At 39.9% G+C, this 16,987-nt stretch overlaps 1 protein-coding gene across 2 annotated transcripts in view; it reads left to right on the top strand.

Annotated features, from left to right (window-relative positions):
• The first annotated feature begins 2,629 nt into the window (after positions 1 to 2,629).
• SLAIN2 (SLAIN motif family member 2) overlaps positions 2,630 to 16,987 on the top strand; it is a 93,346-nt gene continuing 78,988 nt past the window's right edge. For both annotated transcript variants that reach the window (XM_045997048.1, XM_045997047.1), the window contains exon 1: positions 2,630 to 3,152. In XM_045997048.1, the coding sequence (XP_045853004.1) occupies positions 2,764 to 3,152 (389 nt within the window). In that variant the 5' untranslated portion in view covers positions 2,630 to 2,763. The remainder of the gene's footprint in view (positions 3,153 to 16,987) is intronic.

The following is a 16,987-nucleotide window of genomic DNA, read 5'->3' as shown; positions in this document are numbered from 1 at the left end:
CATGAGACACTTGCACAAGCTGCCAAATATCCATCTTATAGCCAAGAAAAGGACTTGGTAGTTTAAGTATGTTGAGAAGCAAGTTCAGGTTCCTAGCAGGGGAGTGACCTGATGCAAACAAACACAGGATCATCTGGTTGCTGTATGCATCACAGACTGGAAGCAGCAAAGCGGAACAGCCCATTAGGAGAGTACCACGGTAAGCTAAACAAGAAAAGATGGGAACTGGAATGACAGTTGTACCCATGGAGGTACCAGGAAGTATTCAGATGTATTCGGAATATACACCCAGTGTGACTGGCTTAAGGATCAGAGATTAAGGTCAAGCACCACAATTGGTGTAATAGCTAGAATCTGCCACCGGGTCTTCTGATTCTCCATTCATTGCTCCTTGTCACACCAACCTCTTCTTGCGTTTAATTTCATATTGTCATATTCATATTCATAATATTGATAATATCCATAATTTAGTGTTTAACTTCATAATGCCATACGAACTATTCTTTTCAAGGAATATATTTGAAGTGTTCTCATTACAGAACCTGGCTAGTTGGAATCTATTTCACAAACTGTTAAATGCAAGTGGAAAGAGCTACATTGAAGCAGTCATGATATTGAACCCTTTGGCAACTAATTCAGATGTATCAGAGACAGCAGTGATATTCAGACTGTGCACTACATAGATAATACATATTAGTTCACAATTACTATGTGACCAAAGACATCTTTTGATTAGGTATACATACCTAAGAAAACACTTATTTATAAGTAGTCAGCAAACTTTGAAAATACTCAATGCTTTTTTTGCTGTGAATAAACATCTAGACCTTGACCTGTCAGAATTTGCATTCTTCTCAACTTTCAACAAACCAGATATTGAACGTCTGTCTACTGCCAGACACTAGATGTGAAAATAAATAAATAAATAAATAAATGGTCCCTTTTCACCAAGCAAACAGGCAAAAACAAAAAGAAGCAAAAAAATTTAAAATACAAACACCCGTTGAAAAATATTGTTCAGGTAATGCTAGAATAAACAGAACAGCTAAATTTTGTGGAATTTTCAGAAAAAGTTTTCCTAGATATGTGAGCATGGGTTTTAAGAAAAGGAATCAGATTTGGCAGGGAGAATATTCTAGATAAGGAAAATACAGCAGAGAGAGGCTAAAAGGTAGAAGTAAGCCAAGGCAGATTAGTCCGCACCCAGGTGTAATAGGACTGGATCATTATTAGCTAAGGGTGGAGGAGGCAATTAGAGGAAAGCTGTAAACATAAGGCAAGCAGTTCACAGCTGACATATGAAAAATAGTGTGATTTTTTAAAAAATGTAAGTGATTTCTGGTTTGTTTTGCTGTTGGTGGTACACATTATAAACAGGTGCAACTGAAGTCAGATTTTTACATTCATACATCCCTCAGGATTCATCAGTATGTTTGTTTTTGTTTATTAAGTTTATTTTTTTGATGTTTATTAAGTTCTCTTCATGCACTTTTTAAAAAGTCAAAACACCATGAAAAAGTTTTTACCAAGGAAACGATCCAAAGAGCAGATTACACATCAGTTAACCAAGTTGAGGAGCGGTTTTCTATCCCCCCGCTTCCAAGCCAGTGTGCAGTAAACTTTTAAGTCGGAAAAAACTGTTTTAATGACGAGATGCCTTTAAAATGTTTAGCACAAAAAAAATAAATAAATAAATAAAATAAAATGTTTAGCACAGGGGCGCCTGGGGGGCTCAATCCGTTAAGCGGCCAAAGCTACATCTGGGCTCAGGTCTTGATCTCTGGTGAGCTCCCCTGGGCTTTGGGCTCCACGCCGGGTGTGGACCCTACTTTAAAAAAAAAAAAATGCTTAGCATAGTGTCTGGCCCATAGTACGCACTCAACAACTTCTGGTTATTATTTTGACCTTAGATCTCTCAATCATTTGTTTTCTCTCAATCAATCTGTTTTCTCATTTTCAGAGGAGGAAACAGGTCACCGATAGTCCCGGAGGCTCCTGCCAGCCCTGACAATCTCCTATTTCAAGCAGGCGTCGAATGATACTTGCTGAACAAACGGACAAAATAGACTCTCTTTCCAAGGGGTCCGCTAAGCGCGCACCAGAGAACCAGCTGGGATAGAGGACAGGATAGGGCGCTGGTCCGACACGCCAGTGTTTGGAGGTGGAGAACACATCACACGCCCCCCCTCTCCAAGACCAATAGTTTGTGATCTTAGCCCCACCCGCAGCCAAGTCCTTACTCCTCTCCCGCTCCGGCGAGCCTCTCTGCCCCGCGGGGCCCCGCCTACCGCCGGAATCGCTCTTCCCAGGCGGCGGGGTAGCCACCCCCTTTCCGCGGCGCTCCGGACACGCCCCTTCCGGCCGAGGACCCGCCCACCGCCTTCGCCCGCGGCCCCGCCCCTCCGCGAGCTCAGTGCTCGGTCCTCTCAGCGCCGGCTGCCGGCCACGTCCACCCCCGACGCTCTGAGGTCACCGACGGGGCCGGGCTGCGGGGGGCGGAGGGACGGAGGGAAGATGGCCGCCGAGGCCGGATATTGGCGCCGCCTCCCCCAATCCTGGAGCCGGCGCAGATGAGGCGGCTTGGCTGGGGCCAGCGGCGCTTCGGAACCCGAGCTGGGGGGACCCTGGCGGTGGGGCCTGGCCCTGCTGTATGCCGGCGCCTCGGCTAGAGTGAGCGGCGACGGTGACACCTCTTTCCCCTGGCCCTCTCCCTGTCGCTGTGAGTCCGAGCGGGTGGCAGGCGGCACCGGCGGCGGGGCCGGGATGGAGGACGTTAACTCCAACGTGAACGCGGACCAGGAGGTGCGGAAGCTGCAGGAGCTGGTGAAGAAGCTGGAGAAGCAGAACGAACAGCTGAGGAGCCGCTCGGGGGCCGTGCAGGGCGTCGGCTCCCTCGGGCCCGGCAGTCCGGTTCGGGCTGGCTCGTCCACTCCCTCGTCCGGCGCGGCGTCCCCTCGGGGCTTCCCCTTGGGCTTCAGCGCCAAGTCCGGTGGCGGGGTCGGGTCGGGCCCGAGGCGGACGAGTAGCGAGGAGCTGCGGGACGCCACCTCCTTGCTGGCAGCCGGCGAGGGCGGCTTGCTGGACGAGGTGGAGCCGCTGCGGCCCGAGGAGCTGGAGCGCCTGTCAGGCTGGGAGGAGGAGGAGGAGAGCTGGTGAGCGCGGGCCGTCGGGCCGGGCCGGGGCTGGGCGGGGACGGGGCCGGGGATGGAGAGCGTCTTCCGAGGGTACCCCTGGGAAGACACCTCGCTTTGTGTAGCCAGACCCGCTCTCTTGAAGGGCGCTGGTGGGTTTTTATTTTTGCTTTGGCTGCGGAAAGGTCAACTGGAGTTGGGGATTCGAGGCGTGCTGGAGGAACGAACGGGGTTTGTCGCTAGTTTTCCTCTGGGTTGTTGTGGACCCTCTGGGTTTTAGACCCCGTTGGGGTCTGTGGTTTGGCACAGCCTGGGAAGGAAGAGCTGCTCGCTGGGGGAGGAGTCGGCGATGGGAAAGTGCTTTGTAAGGGAAGGATCTTGCTTTGTGTGAAATACCGGAGGAGGGTGGCCTGTGCATTTTGGATGTTGGGGAGGGGTCTGCATGATGAGGTATCGCCGGGTGCGGGGCGCAGACCAGAGTGGTCCAGTGCGGTGGTCAGTGGTTTGGACCAGTGGGAGATGGATACGTTTCTGGCCGCGGTGGGGAGACTGTGTGAATCAGCACTCCCCTTTGGGAAGTGGGGTAAAGCTTGCTTTGTGTGAAGAGGACAGAGGATGGTACTGCTTTGTGTGAAAAGTCAGGGTGGAACAAGAGCCTGGCTCTTATTTTTTAAACAAGAATTGGGTCTGTCATTTTATGGAGCTGTGAAGTGACAGTTACCCCATCCATCCTTAATTTCCGTGTCATCCTAGGGGTAGAGAAAACGAGCCCTATTTAAAAATATGTATCAAAGCTGTATTGTCATAAGCTATACTTCTTGATAGAGCTGTGACCTATACCGTAATACCACTTACATAAATAGAAAGGTCATGGGAGGCATTCTCCCTCCTTTTATTGCAACCCGGTAAAGATGTCTAGGAGAAACTGTCTTAATTTATCCCTTTTTTAAAGTTTTGATTTGTAGCTAAACATGTGTCAACTCTTTGCTGAAATTGAAACTTTTAAGCCAGTGAAGTGGAAATTCTTCATGGACTCTTGTATTTCAGAGGTGCAACTTTACAGTTACTGAGATAGTTAAGAGCTTTCAGGCCCTGGCTCTGCCCCACCAGCTGTATGACCTTGGGCAAGTTACTCTGAGCTTCACTTTCTTCCTCTGTTTGATGGGGAAAATAATAGTTCTTATCTCTGTGGAGTTATGAAGATTACGTGAGATAATGCACGTATGCTTTTAGCACTGGGTCTGGCCCATAGCAAACTCTCCAAAACGAACTGCAATTACTCTTCAGCCTAGTTATTTAAATCATGAAATTTTCAGTAAGCTCTTACAGGACCTTGTGGGAAAGTCTAAAGATTCATAACATGTTGATCCCTGTTCATTAAGGCAGTTACAGTCTTGGGAGCCAAGTTTTATGCAATTAAATATGCTAGGAGAGATACAGTGAATTACAAAAAAAAAAAAAGTAAGGGAACAAAGTACTGAGAGCACTCAGAATTTGGGAAGAAAGTGTTAAAGTAGCTGAGGCAAACTTCTAGGAGAGGTGACTTTGGAGCTTGGAGGTGGGGAAAGGGTGGGGAGGCCTTTTATGCTCTGACAACTGGTAGAGCAGAGTCAGATATTTGTAACTCCCAATTAGGAAGGTTTGAATTACAGAGGTACTCGAATATATGATATCAAGCTGTTATTTTATTTCCAAGTAATACGAAATATTATTAGAACTGTCTGTGGTAGTGACAGTTTTTCATATTAGCGTGAGATCACGTCCTCCCAAAGGAATCCTGGGTGTGTACACTTTATAAGAAGCCAGTATCATTTCAGTATCATCACATGCCTCTTCCAAGTGACGATGATAATGATGCTCTTAATAATGAGGATTAGCTGCACTCATGAGCCCATTTTAGATTATGTATTATTAGAACACATTGACTCCACTTGGGGAAGCTGAATACGTATTTTGCTGCTTTGGTATTTGAGTAGAATTTGTTCAGGTAAAGCAACTCCTTGAATCCTATGCTAGAGTTTTCTTTTCACCAGATGGTTCGTGCTTATTGCTTTGATCCTGGCTAGGTATCTTGATCCGATCCTTTTTCTGAAAAGATTTGTGTGAATTGAAAGTTTTATAAATCATTTAAAGTGCTTTAGAGTATGTTTTTGGAGTACAAATGGGGAGGGATGGGTGTTATGAGGGGATTTCAAAGAATCAAGAATTTTTTCTTGGCTCACTAAAAATCTACTTTCTGTGACTTACACCCGTTGTACCTTCTTTTTCATCTAGAGTAATGTTTTTCCCCAAGTGTGTAGTATAAAATGCTAGTTCTGAAGATGTTAGTAGGTATTGTGTGAAAAAATAACGGTGGGCCTGAGGTTAAATGTATGTGGGGAAAAAATAAATGTTTATTTTTGTTAAACTTTAATTTAATCCTAGACTTGTTTGATATGCTAATTGTAAATGTCTGAGTGAATATAGTAAATGTCTAAGTGGTAAACTCCTTTTGAGCTCCCAGGGAACTAGTTCCTATAGAACACACTTAGAACTAACAGTGCTTCAGAACAGTGCTTCAAAGCTTTCACAACCTTTTTTGTGGCTTTTTTTGGACTTTTTTTGGATAAACAAATACAGTTTACATCATAGCCTATTACACATGTATGTGAATAATTGAATTAAATGTATCACAAAACTGTAGTTGCTTGTAGTATATGTGGTAAGCTCTAATATTTTCTGTTCTGTTTCTTTAGGAAAAAAAGGCTGGTTACAACCCATTAAGCTGATTTTGTGACCCACTAATGAGTTGTGTATCGGTTTGGAAAGCACTGTTCTAGAACAGTTCAGAGGAGTCAGAGAAAGCAGTTAGCATCATTACACCATCACATCATACACCATCACAGTGTGTTAGGCTGTGCCTGGTAGCTTATAAACATTTACATTTAATTTTCATCTACTTGTGAATTAAGTATCCTTTTTTAGGTAAGGAAACATAATCTTTCTAAGCTTCAAATAACACACAGTTAATGATGGTGTTAGGATTTGAATCCAGGACTTACGACATCAAAGCCTATACTGTTCTCCCTGTATTTTGCTTTTTCCAGGTATAATCCCTTTTCCATATGAATGGCCTCTTAAAATATTTCAAGACTACTGTGTGATCCTGTTGACGTCTTCTTCTATCCACTGTGTGTGTGTACACACACAGCATTCTATTCTCCTCTGCAGACTAAAACAGTGCCAGTTAATTTCATCATTCCTAGATTATATAATTTTCTGATCCTTCAACCGTGATCACTTTTTGCAGTGAATTTTAGTTGCTCATTGTCATTAAACATGGTACTCAGAACTGTACTCAGCATTTTTTTTTTTTTTTTAAGATTTTAATCTCTACACCTGTCCTGGGGCTTGAATTCAGAACCCCCAGATCAAGAGTTGTATACAGACAGTATGACTGAGCCAGCCATGTGCTGGCTTGACTAGACAGGTGTGGTGGATACATCTTGCTCCAGCTAAATGCTGTTATTTTGAAACCAGATATTTCCTTAACAGTTTTGGTTTCTGTTGCTTATGTTTAAATGATCCAGTTGTGTCAGTTACGCTCAGTATCTTTTATAGATAAGTCTCCCTAACCCTGTTTTTGTGTAATGAATTCTTTAGGTGCTCTGTGTGTGTATTTATATTTATATATTAGGCTTGTATTATATTTAAATTAGGTTTTTATATTTAATTTCATAGGCTTGATTTAGGCATTTAATATTTTTGTCATTTTCATATTTGGTAGGCATACCTGCTGGGTCTTCATTCAGGTTGTTGATAAAAATGTTAAAATGACAGAGTAAAGGGCTCTGAAATGTACAGCTCAGCTAGAATCCCTCCAGATTAACATCAATCTATTAATCAACACACATTGTGGTTGTTCAATAACTTAGTTCCACTTATTATCAAGTCCATGTGCCATTTTTTTTTAGGATTTATTTGTCAGAGCATGAGTATGTACGTGCACAGAAGCAAGGGGAACAGCAGACAGAGGGAGAAGCAGGCTCCCCACTGAGCAAGAAACCCATGTGGGACTCCATCTCAGAATCCTGGGATCACGACCTGAGCCGAAGACAGACGATTAAACAACAGAGCCACCCAAGCATCCCTATATGCCATTATGCATGGATATTATGAAAGATTTTGCCAAATTGCTTGCTATAATTAAGTTACACTCTGCTTACAGGGTCTTACCTGCGATGAAGTAAACCTGTCAAAATAGAAACTGCATTTTTATTTGGTTTGACTTTCTCATGGTGAATCCTGTCTTTTTCCTTTTTTAACTTCAGAGACATTTTGTTTAGTTCAGTTTTGAATTTTGCAAGGAATAAGTTTGGTCTGGAAATTCTAGACCTACTTATTTTTCTCTTTAGAAATTATCATATTTCCTCTTACCTACACTTTTCTCCCTGATGTATTATTTTATCTTATTAATGTTTTTTAATTTTTATTTAAATTTCAGTTAATATTCAGTGCAATATTGGTTTCAGTAGTAGAATTCAGTGATTCATCACTTACATAAAATACCCACTGCTTATCATAACAAGTGGCCTCCTTAATACCCACCACCCATCTAGTCCATCCCTCACCTCCCTCCCTCCACCAACTCTGTTTGTTTTCTGTTGTTAAGAGACTTATGTGGTTTGTTTTCCTCTCCCCGATATATCCATCTGTCTTGTTTCTTAAATGAGTGAAATTATATGGTATTTGTCTTTCTCTGACTTTTTTCACTTAGCATAATATACTCTAGCTCCATCCACATCATTGCAAATGGCAAGATTTCATTTTTTTAATGGCTGAGTAATATTCCATTGTGTGTGTGTGTGTGTGTGTGTATTTGCAATATAAGCTATTGTGTATATACATATGCAAAATTAGCTATTGTGGACATTGCTGCTATGTAAACATCAAGGTGCATTTACCCCAAATCTGTATTTTTGTATCCTTTGGGAAAATACCTAGTAATGTAGTTGCTGATGGTACAGTAGTTCTATTTTTAACTTTTTGAGGAACCTTCATACTGTTTGCCAGAGTGGCAGCACCAGTTTGCCTCCCCACCAACAGTGTAAGAGGGTTCCCCTTTCTCCACGTACTCAGCAACATCTGTTGTTTCCTGTGTTCTTAATTCTAGCCATTCTGATAGGTATGAGGTGGTATCTGCTTGTGGTTTTGATTTGTATTTTCCTGATGATGAGTGATGTTGAGCTTCTTTTCATCTATCTGGTAGCCTTCTGGATGTCTTCTTTGGAAAAGTGTGTCTTCAACCTGACATGGTATTATAGGTTGCTGTATTTTGAGTCGACAGTAATTCAGTGACAAAATTTTGAATCTTCTACTTATTTGGAGGGGCAGGCCTAAACATATTTCAAGCTGTATTCTGGCTTACGTTCTGACTTATTGTCTATCATCTTGCCCTATTTGAAATTCAGTTTCCTTTGAAGAATGTTTATGTGGGCTGTCCATTTGAACAAAGTATTGACAGAAATACAGAAGCTAAAGAATATTTCTGCCCACTCTTTGGCATTTAGTATTTATTATTGCATATTTTGCTCCCATATTATGAGCTGTCCCTCTTTTGATACTAATGTCCTCAGTATACTTTTTTATCCATAAATATTTGTTGATTGTAATTGACATGCAGTAAAACTTGCCCTTATGAGTGTGTAATTTAGTGGCTTTTTTTAGTATATTTACAAACTGGTGCAGCTGTCACCACTGATTCCAGAACATTTTCATTAGTAGCCTCCCTTCCCCCCTGCTAAAAACAAAAGAAAACAAAAAACACCAAACCCATTATCAGTCACTTCCCATTTCCCCCTCACCCCAGCTCCATGTATATACTTTCTATGTGTATGGAACTGCCTATTCTGGTCACTTTACATAAATGAAATTATGTAATATGTGGTATTTTGTGTCTGGGTTCTTTCATTTAGCCTGTTTTCAAGGTTCTGTTTTAGCATGTATCAGGAGATTTCCTTTTTTCCTTTGTTTTTTTATTTTTAAAGATTATTTATTTGAGATAGAGAGCACACAGTGTGGGGGAGGGACAGAGTGAGAGAGAGAACCAGACTCCTGATGACCAGGACTCAATCCCAGGACCCAAAGATCATGACCTGAGCCAAAGGCAGACACTTAACTAACTTAGCTTCCCAGGCGCCCCTTTTCATTCCTTTTTATGTCTAAATTATATTATCATATTTTATTTATCCATTCATTGGATAATGAGAATTTGGGTTCTTTCCACCTTTTGGTTTTTATGAAAAATGCTGCTGTGACCATTTATTTACAAGTTTTTATATGGACATGTTTTCATCTTTTGAGTACCTTGGAGTGGAATTCCTAGGTCAAATGTTAACTCCATGTTTAACTTTTTGAGAAACTGCCAGACTGTTTTCCATTTCCCATTAGCACTACACAGGGATTCCAGTTTTGCCACATTCTCTCCAGCATTTCTTATTGTCTTTTTTGTTGTATAGCCATTCTACTTATATCTCATTGTGGTTCTGATTTGCATTTCCCTGATGACTAATGGTGTTGAGCATCTTTTCAGCTATTTTATTGGCCATTTGTCTATTGTAGAAATATTTATTCAAACCATTTTACCAATTTTCCAATAGTGTTACTTGTCTTTATAATAAGTTGTAAGAGTTCTTTATATATGCTGGATACAAATCCCTTATGAAATGCATGATTTGTGAATATTTTCTCTCATTCAGTTTTTTTTTTTTTTTTTTTCACTTTTCCCCCTTTTTAAAACAGATTTTATTTATTTGTCAGAGAGAGCGTGTGCACAGCAGGGGGAGTGGTAGGCAGAGCTCCGCTCCCTGCTGAGGAAGAAACCTGACCCAGAACTAGATCCCAGGCCCCTGGGATCATGACCTGAGAGAAAGACAGATACTTAACCGACTGAGCTTCCCAGGTGTCCCTGTTTTTTTACTTTCTTGCTGGAGTCCTTTGAAGCACAGTTTTTAATATCATGAAGTCGTATTTATTCTTTTGTTGCTTGTGCTTTTGATGTCATGTCTAAGAAACCTGTACCTGATCCAAGACCACAAGATTTATTCCTATCTTCTAAGAGGTTTATAATTTTAGCTCTTATATTTAGGTCTTTGAGCCATTTTTATTTCTTTTAATTTTTTTATTTTATTTATATATTTATTTTAATTTATTTGACAGAGAGCGAGTGTGCATAAGCAGAGGGAATGGCAGGTAGAGGCAGAGGGAGAGGGAGAAGCAGGCTTTCTGTCCAGTGGGGAGCCCATTGCCGGGCTCAGTCCCAGGACCTCGGGATCATAACTCAAGCCAAAGGCACTAACCAACTGAGCCACCCAGGCATCCTTTTTTTTTTTCTTTTTAAAGATTCTTTATTTATTTATTTGACAGAGATCACAAGTAGACAGAGAGGCAGGCAGAGAGAGAGAGAGGGAAGCAGGCTCGCTGCTGAGCAGAGAGCCCGATGCGGGACTCGATCCCAGGACCCTGAGATCATGACCTGAGCCGAAGGCAGTGGCTTAACCCACTGAGCCACCCAGGCGCCGCCGCCAGGCACCCTTTTGATCCATTTTTTAAATTGTGGTAAAATATACATAATATCAAATTTGCCACATTAAACCATTTTTTTTTATTTGTTTATTTTCAGCTTAACAGTGTTCATTGTTTTTGCACCACACCCAGTGCTCCATGCAGTACGTGCCCTCCCTATTACCCACTACCTGGTTTCTCAACCTCCCACCCCCTGCCCCTTCAAAACCCTTTGGTCGTTTTTCAGAGTCCATAGTCTCTCATGGTTCATCTCCCCTTCCAGTTTCCCTCAACTCCCTCTCCTCTCCATCTCCCCATGTCCTCTGTGTTCATTGTTATGCTCCGCAAATAAGTGAGACCATATGATACTTAACTGTCTCTGCTTGACTTATTTCGCTCAGCACATTAAACCATTTTTAAATGTATAGTTCAATGGCATTAAAGTACATTTTATGTTATTGTGCAGCCATCACCACCATCTAGCTTCAGAACTTTTTCATTTTCCCCAACTGGAGTTCCATACTGATTAAACAATAACTCTCCTTCCCTCCTTAGCCCCTGACAGCTATTCTTTCTGTCTCAGTGAATGTGACTACTCTAAATAACTCATATATGTGGATTCATACAATATTTGTGCTTTTGTAACTGTTTTATTTTACTTAGCACAATGTCTTCGAGATTCATTCATGTTATAGAATGTCTCAGAATTTCCTTCCTTTGGGTGGGGGGGAGGTTGTCGCTAAAGCTTTATTTATTATTTATTATTTATTTATTTATTAAAGATTTTGTTTATTTATTTGACAGACAGCGAGAGAGGGAACACAAGCAGGAGGAGTGGGAGAGGGAGAAGCAGGCTCCTGCTGAGCAGGGAGCCCTATGTGCGGCTTGATCCCATGACCCTGGGATCATGACCTGAGCCGAAGGGAGATGCTTAATGACTGAGCCACCCAGATACCCCTCTAAAGCTTTATTAAATCTTATAATCCTCAATAGACAGAAGAAAGCAACACTTAAATCTTTCTATCCCAAACCTGAGCTGTGTGATGCATATGATTTTCACACTTAAATATGGAATTTACATGTATATGCCGTATTTTATGGTAAAAAAAAAACAAACCCACAAAAGTCAGCCTTCAAATAATTTCCAAGCATCTAGTTCATTACTGTCAATCACATTTACATCGTTGTGCAACAGATCCCCAGAACTCCAGAATCCTTCGATCCTGCATGACTGAAACTCTATACCCACAGAACGGCAACTCCTGGCCTCCCTTTCTCCCAGCTCCTGGCAACCACCATTTTACTTTGTTTCTGTGAGATTAGATGCTTCATAAGTGGAATCATGTAGTATTTGTCTTTCTATTACTAGTTTATTTCACTTAACATAATGTCAAGTTTCATTATGTTGTAGCATATGATGTGGTTTCCTTTTTTAGGACTGAATTTCATGTATATATGTGTATATATATATTAAATATATATCTCACATTTTCTTTATCCATTCACCTGTCAGTGGACATTTGGATTATCTCTACCTCTTGACTGTTGTGAATAATGCTGCTGTGAACATGAGCGTACAAATATCTCCTCAAGTCCTTGCTTTCTCTTCTTTTGGGTGTATACTCAGAAATGGAATTGCTGGATCAAATGGTAATTCTGTGTTTAACTTTTTGAGGAGCCACCATACTGTTTTCCTTAGCAGCTGCACCATTTTACATTCCAACAAGCATTAGAAAAGGATTCCAGTTTTTCCACGTCCTTGCCAACATTTGCTTTGATCCATTTTGAGTTTTTGTATAGTGTGAGGTAGGGGTCCAACTTCATTCTTTCTGCATGTATATATCTTGTAACTGTATCTTTTGAAGACTTTCCCCGTTAAATTGTCTTGGTACTCTTGTTGAAACCAGTTGTCCATAAATGTATGGATTTATTCCTGAACTTTCAGTTCCATTTTACTGATCTTTGACTGCCCTTATGCCAATAGTAAACAGTCATAGCTATAGGTTTTTAGTAAGTTTTGAAGTTGGAAAGTGTGAATCTTCCAGTTTTATTCTTTTTCAAGATTGTTTTGGGTATTCAGGGTCTCTTGTATTTCTGTATGAACTTTAGGATTAACTGGTAAATTGCAGCAAAAGCAGCTGGAATTCTGATGGATTGGATTGAGTCTTAGGAAAATTTTTAGATCAGGCTATATCGAGAGCTTACCAGTAAGGATTCTTTGAATCTGTGGGCATTGGATGTCTTTCCATTCACTTAAGGCTTTAATTTCTTTCAACCGTGTGTTTTAATTTTTAGATTGTAAGTTTTGTATTTCTCTTGTTAATTTTATTCCTAATTATTTTTCTTGAAGTCATTGTAAATGAAATTTTTTTTCTTTTTTTTCACCTTTTTTTAAAAAAAGATTATTTACTTGAGAAAGAGAGAGAGAATGAGAAAGAAAGAAAGAAAGAGCATGAGAGGGGACAGGTCAGAGGAAGACACAGGCTCCCTGCTTGGCAGGGATGTGGGACTCGATCCTGGGACTCAAGGATCATGACCTGAGCCGAAGGCAGTCGCTTAACCAATGGAGCCATCCAGGCACCCAGAATTATTTTTTCTTAATTTCATTTTTTGGTTGTTCATTGCTACCATATAGAAATATAGTTGATTTTTGTTTATTGATGTCATTATATTTTGCAGCCTTGCTGAAGTCACTTACTAGCTGTTTTAGTTGTTTCTGTGTGTGTATTTCTTAGGATTTTTTAATATATAAGATCATGGCATCTGCTAATAAAGGTAATTTTACTACCTCTTTTCCAGTCTGGATGCCTGTTTTATTATCTTCTTGTTTAATTGCCCTGGCTAGAACATCCAGTATAATGTTGGGTACAAGTAGTGAAAGTGGACATCCTTCAGTGTGATTTTAATTGCTCTTTTATTTTTAATTATAGCTAACAATTATTTATAGCATTAACATGTGACAGATACTATGCTAACCACTTCATATTTTGTCTTCCTAATAATCAAATGTGATCATACTGTTATTATCCCCATTTTGAAGATGGAGAAATTAAAGCTTAGATTAAGTAATTTACTTATAGTCATTCAAGTATATGGCTGAGATTGGATTGGAACCCAGTTAGCCCTACTCTATATTTTAAAAAATTTCAGTCTTTACCTAATTCTAATTATCTATATTTTATGTTATTTTTAAGTTTTATACTATTATTTACTTTAAGGTATTTTGTGTCTCCCCCCCCCCCCCAGTCTTTTGATCATTTGTCTTTAACAGCTTGACCTCCATGTACGCTTTTATTTCTTTATATGAGGACCTCTTTTTGTACTCATTATTTTTGTGCTAAATTGGCCTTTGAGGCTCTTGGGAGTCTGATAACGGAGTAGCTGAGAGCTCTGACTCAGCTAGGTAGCCTAAGTTGAAGTCGTTGCTCCCAGCCTTCTTACCTGTGGGACCCTGACAAACCACTTACTCTCTATGCTTGACATCTTCATTATCTCCAAAACAGAGATAATTATCATAATACAGAATTTAATGTAATATATGTAAAATGTTAACAGTTCTTGGCACTAGTTAAAGATGTGTTATCTTTCATCATTGCCAGCATCATCACTGTTACATTAATTTCAGACTTGCTTATCTTTGCATTGAACTTTTTAAAAACTTTTTATTTTGGAAAATTTCAAACAAAGAGAAAAGTAGAATGAACCTCAACTTATTGCCCGTCTTTAACACTTACCAACTCAGGCCATTCTTGTTTTATCTATCCCATTCAAAACCTCAACTTCCTGAATTATATTGAAGCAAAGTCCAACTAGATATCATTTACTTACTAAATATTACAATAGAAGATAAGGACTTTTTTTAAACATAAGCACAATACCACTTTCACTCCCTCCCATTAAAAATAATTCCTTAGCATCATCAAATGTGCTGTGAATGTTTTTAGATCAAATTTTCTAAAAATTGGTTTGCTTATCTATGTTTAGAATTTTTTTAAATTCTGTGATAAACTCTAAAATGAAATGTTCTTTCTTCAAGCATTTTCATCATTTTTATATCCCCAGTTAATTTATTGGTGATGGTCAGAATAGATCCAGTTCTCATTTCTTTTCCAGACTTTTGAGAAATTAAATTGTTGAGACAAATCACAAATTTCTTAGGTTTTCTGCTTTGTGCAGGGTCAAATTTTCAGCAGTTATGTAAATACCTAACTGTTTCATATCACTGTTGCATCTTTTCTTTGTACTAGAATTGAAATTTGTGTTAAGTAGTAATATTGATATCCCTTGGCTTGTTGTCCTGTAATCAACTCCCATAATATAATTCCTATTTTTACATGTACAGTTACCTAACATTTTGGGTCAGTTTTCGTTTTAGAGTTTTTGTGCTTTAATTCCATGTGCTTGTACTCTTCCACATTTTGTAAAACAGTAATTTTAGTCTAATTTTCCATGAATCCACATTTTCTTCATTAAATTTACCTAGAACCTTGTACCTTACTGAGGAAAGAAGCAGTCTTGGGTTTCAAAGAAAGGAGATTTTACAAATGGTTTTTATTTAAAATTTTTAAGGGCTTCATATAAAAGAATGAACAAGTACATATAACACATAAAAATCTTTGCTATTTAAAATATTTATCGTTGAGGAGGAGAGTTAGGAACTGACTTGTCCATCTCTTCAAGTCTCTTAAGATTGTTTTCTCCATCCTTACTGTGAATTGTGGCTAATTGAAAAGGAATTTACATGTGGGCAAAAGGGGAGTGTATATGAATTACTTTCTAAATGCGTTTTAGATTGTTTATTCATCTACTCTGCTATACTTTTTTAGATGAGAGTTTAATATTGCATAGTGACTGCATTACCTAATCAGTATTTGTTAGTTAACATTAGTTGTTAGTATCTAGAAGTTTGTCATTTTCCCCCTTTTTCTTGTTGACATAAACCCCTGTGTCTGTAGTAGAGACAACAGATTGAAAATAGAGATGTTAGGAAAGCTCTTTGCAAGGCCCCTGGGAACTTTGGCAGAAAGAACATAAAATCATAGAAAATGAAATTAGAAATGGACTTTGAGATCAGGTGGTAATTCCTCTTGTTTTTAAGCTGTTTAATATTCACACTGGTGAGGACAAATGGTTACATCTTCTTAAAAATGTTTGAGGGGCCCGTGGGTTGCTCAGTCAGTTACGTGTTTGACTCTTGATTTTGGCTCAGGTCATGTTCTCAGGGTTGGGAGATCAAGCCTTGTGTGGGGTTCTACACTGACTGGGGAGCCTGCTTAAAATTCTTTCTCTCCCTCTGCCCCTTCACGCCCCCCCTCAGAAATTTGATACTAGAAATCAAGTAAGTCCTTCGTATCCTGTTAAATCCATTTTACTTTAAATCAATGTTCCCTTAAGTTTATGAAGCCATATTAAACTCATACTGACTTCTTAACAATGAATTTTATTGATAAACTTCCCTAACTTTTTGTGGTTTTTACTTGCTGTGTTTTTCACTCATGGTCCTTCATATCTAAGAATGATCTATATTGCATGGCCTCTTTGCTTTATGTATGCTTCTCATGGGAGACCATTGCTAGAATTCACCTGTAATTTTATTTGCTAAGTCTAGATTAATAAAGCATTTTTTAAAAGATTTTATTTATTTATTTGACAGAGAGAGATCACAAGTAGGCAGAGAGGCAGGCAGAGAGAGTGAGAGGGAAGCAGGCTCCCTGCCGAGCAGAGAGCCCGACGCGGGACTCGATCCCAGGACCCTGAGATCATGACCTGAGCCGAAGGCAGCGGCTCAAACCACTGAGCCACCCAGGCGCCCCTAATAAAGCATTTTGACTTGTATAATTATCACTACTTATCTGAATAGTTCGGCAGTTCTTTGCTGATAACTTCTTGAAGTTTGTTTTCTAGACTCATTTCTACCAAGGAGATGTTACTTTAAAGTAACATGGTTCGTGTGTGTGTGTTTTAAATGAATTAAGAAGTCACACATCTAGATGCGCATTTTATTTCCTTAGTAGTTTTCCAGTGATTCTAATGTGACTTAAATTTTTTTTTTTATTTTATTTTTTTAAAGATTTATTTATTTATTTATTTGACAGAGAGAGATCACAAGTAGGCAGAGAGGCAGGCAGAGAGAGTGAGAGGGAAGCAGGCTCCCTGCCGAGCAGAGAGCCCGACGCGGGACTCGACCCCAGGACCCTGAGACCACGACCCGAGCCGAAGGCAGCGGCTCAAACCACTGAGCCACCCAGGCGTGAACAGCACAATGTTGGGGATGCTGAGAGACGTGATAATGCAGGTTCTTGCTTTCTTAAAAA

This window comes from Meles meles, chromosome 2, assembly GCF_922984935.1.
Source record: "Meles meles chromosome 2, mMelMel3.1 paternal haplotype, whole genome shotgun sequence".
Classification (NCBI taxonomy): Eukaryota; Metazoa; Chordata; class Mammalia; order Carnivora; family Mustelidae; genus Meles; species Meles meles.
Note: the sequence above shows the minus strand (reverse complement) of the source record. Positions and strands in the feature narration are given on the sequence as shown.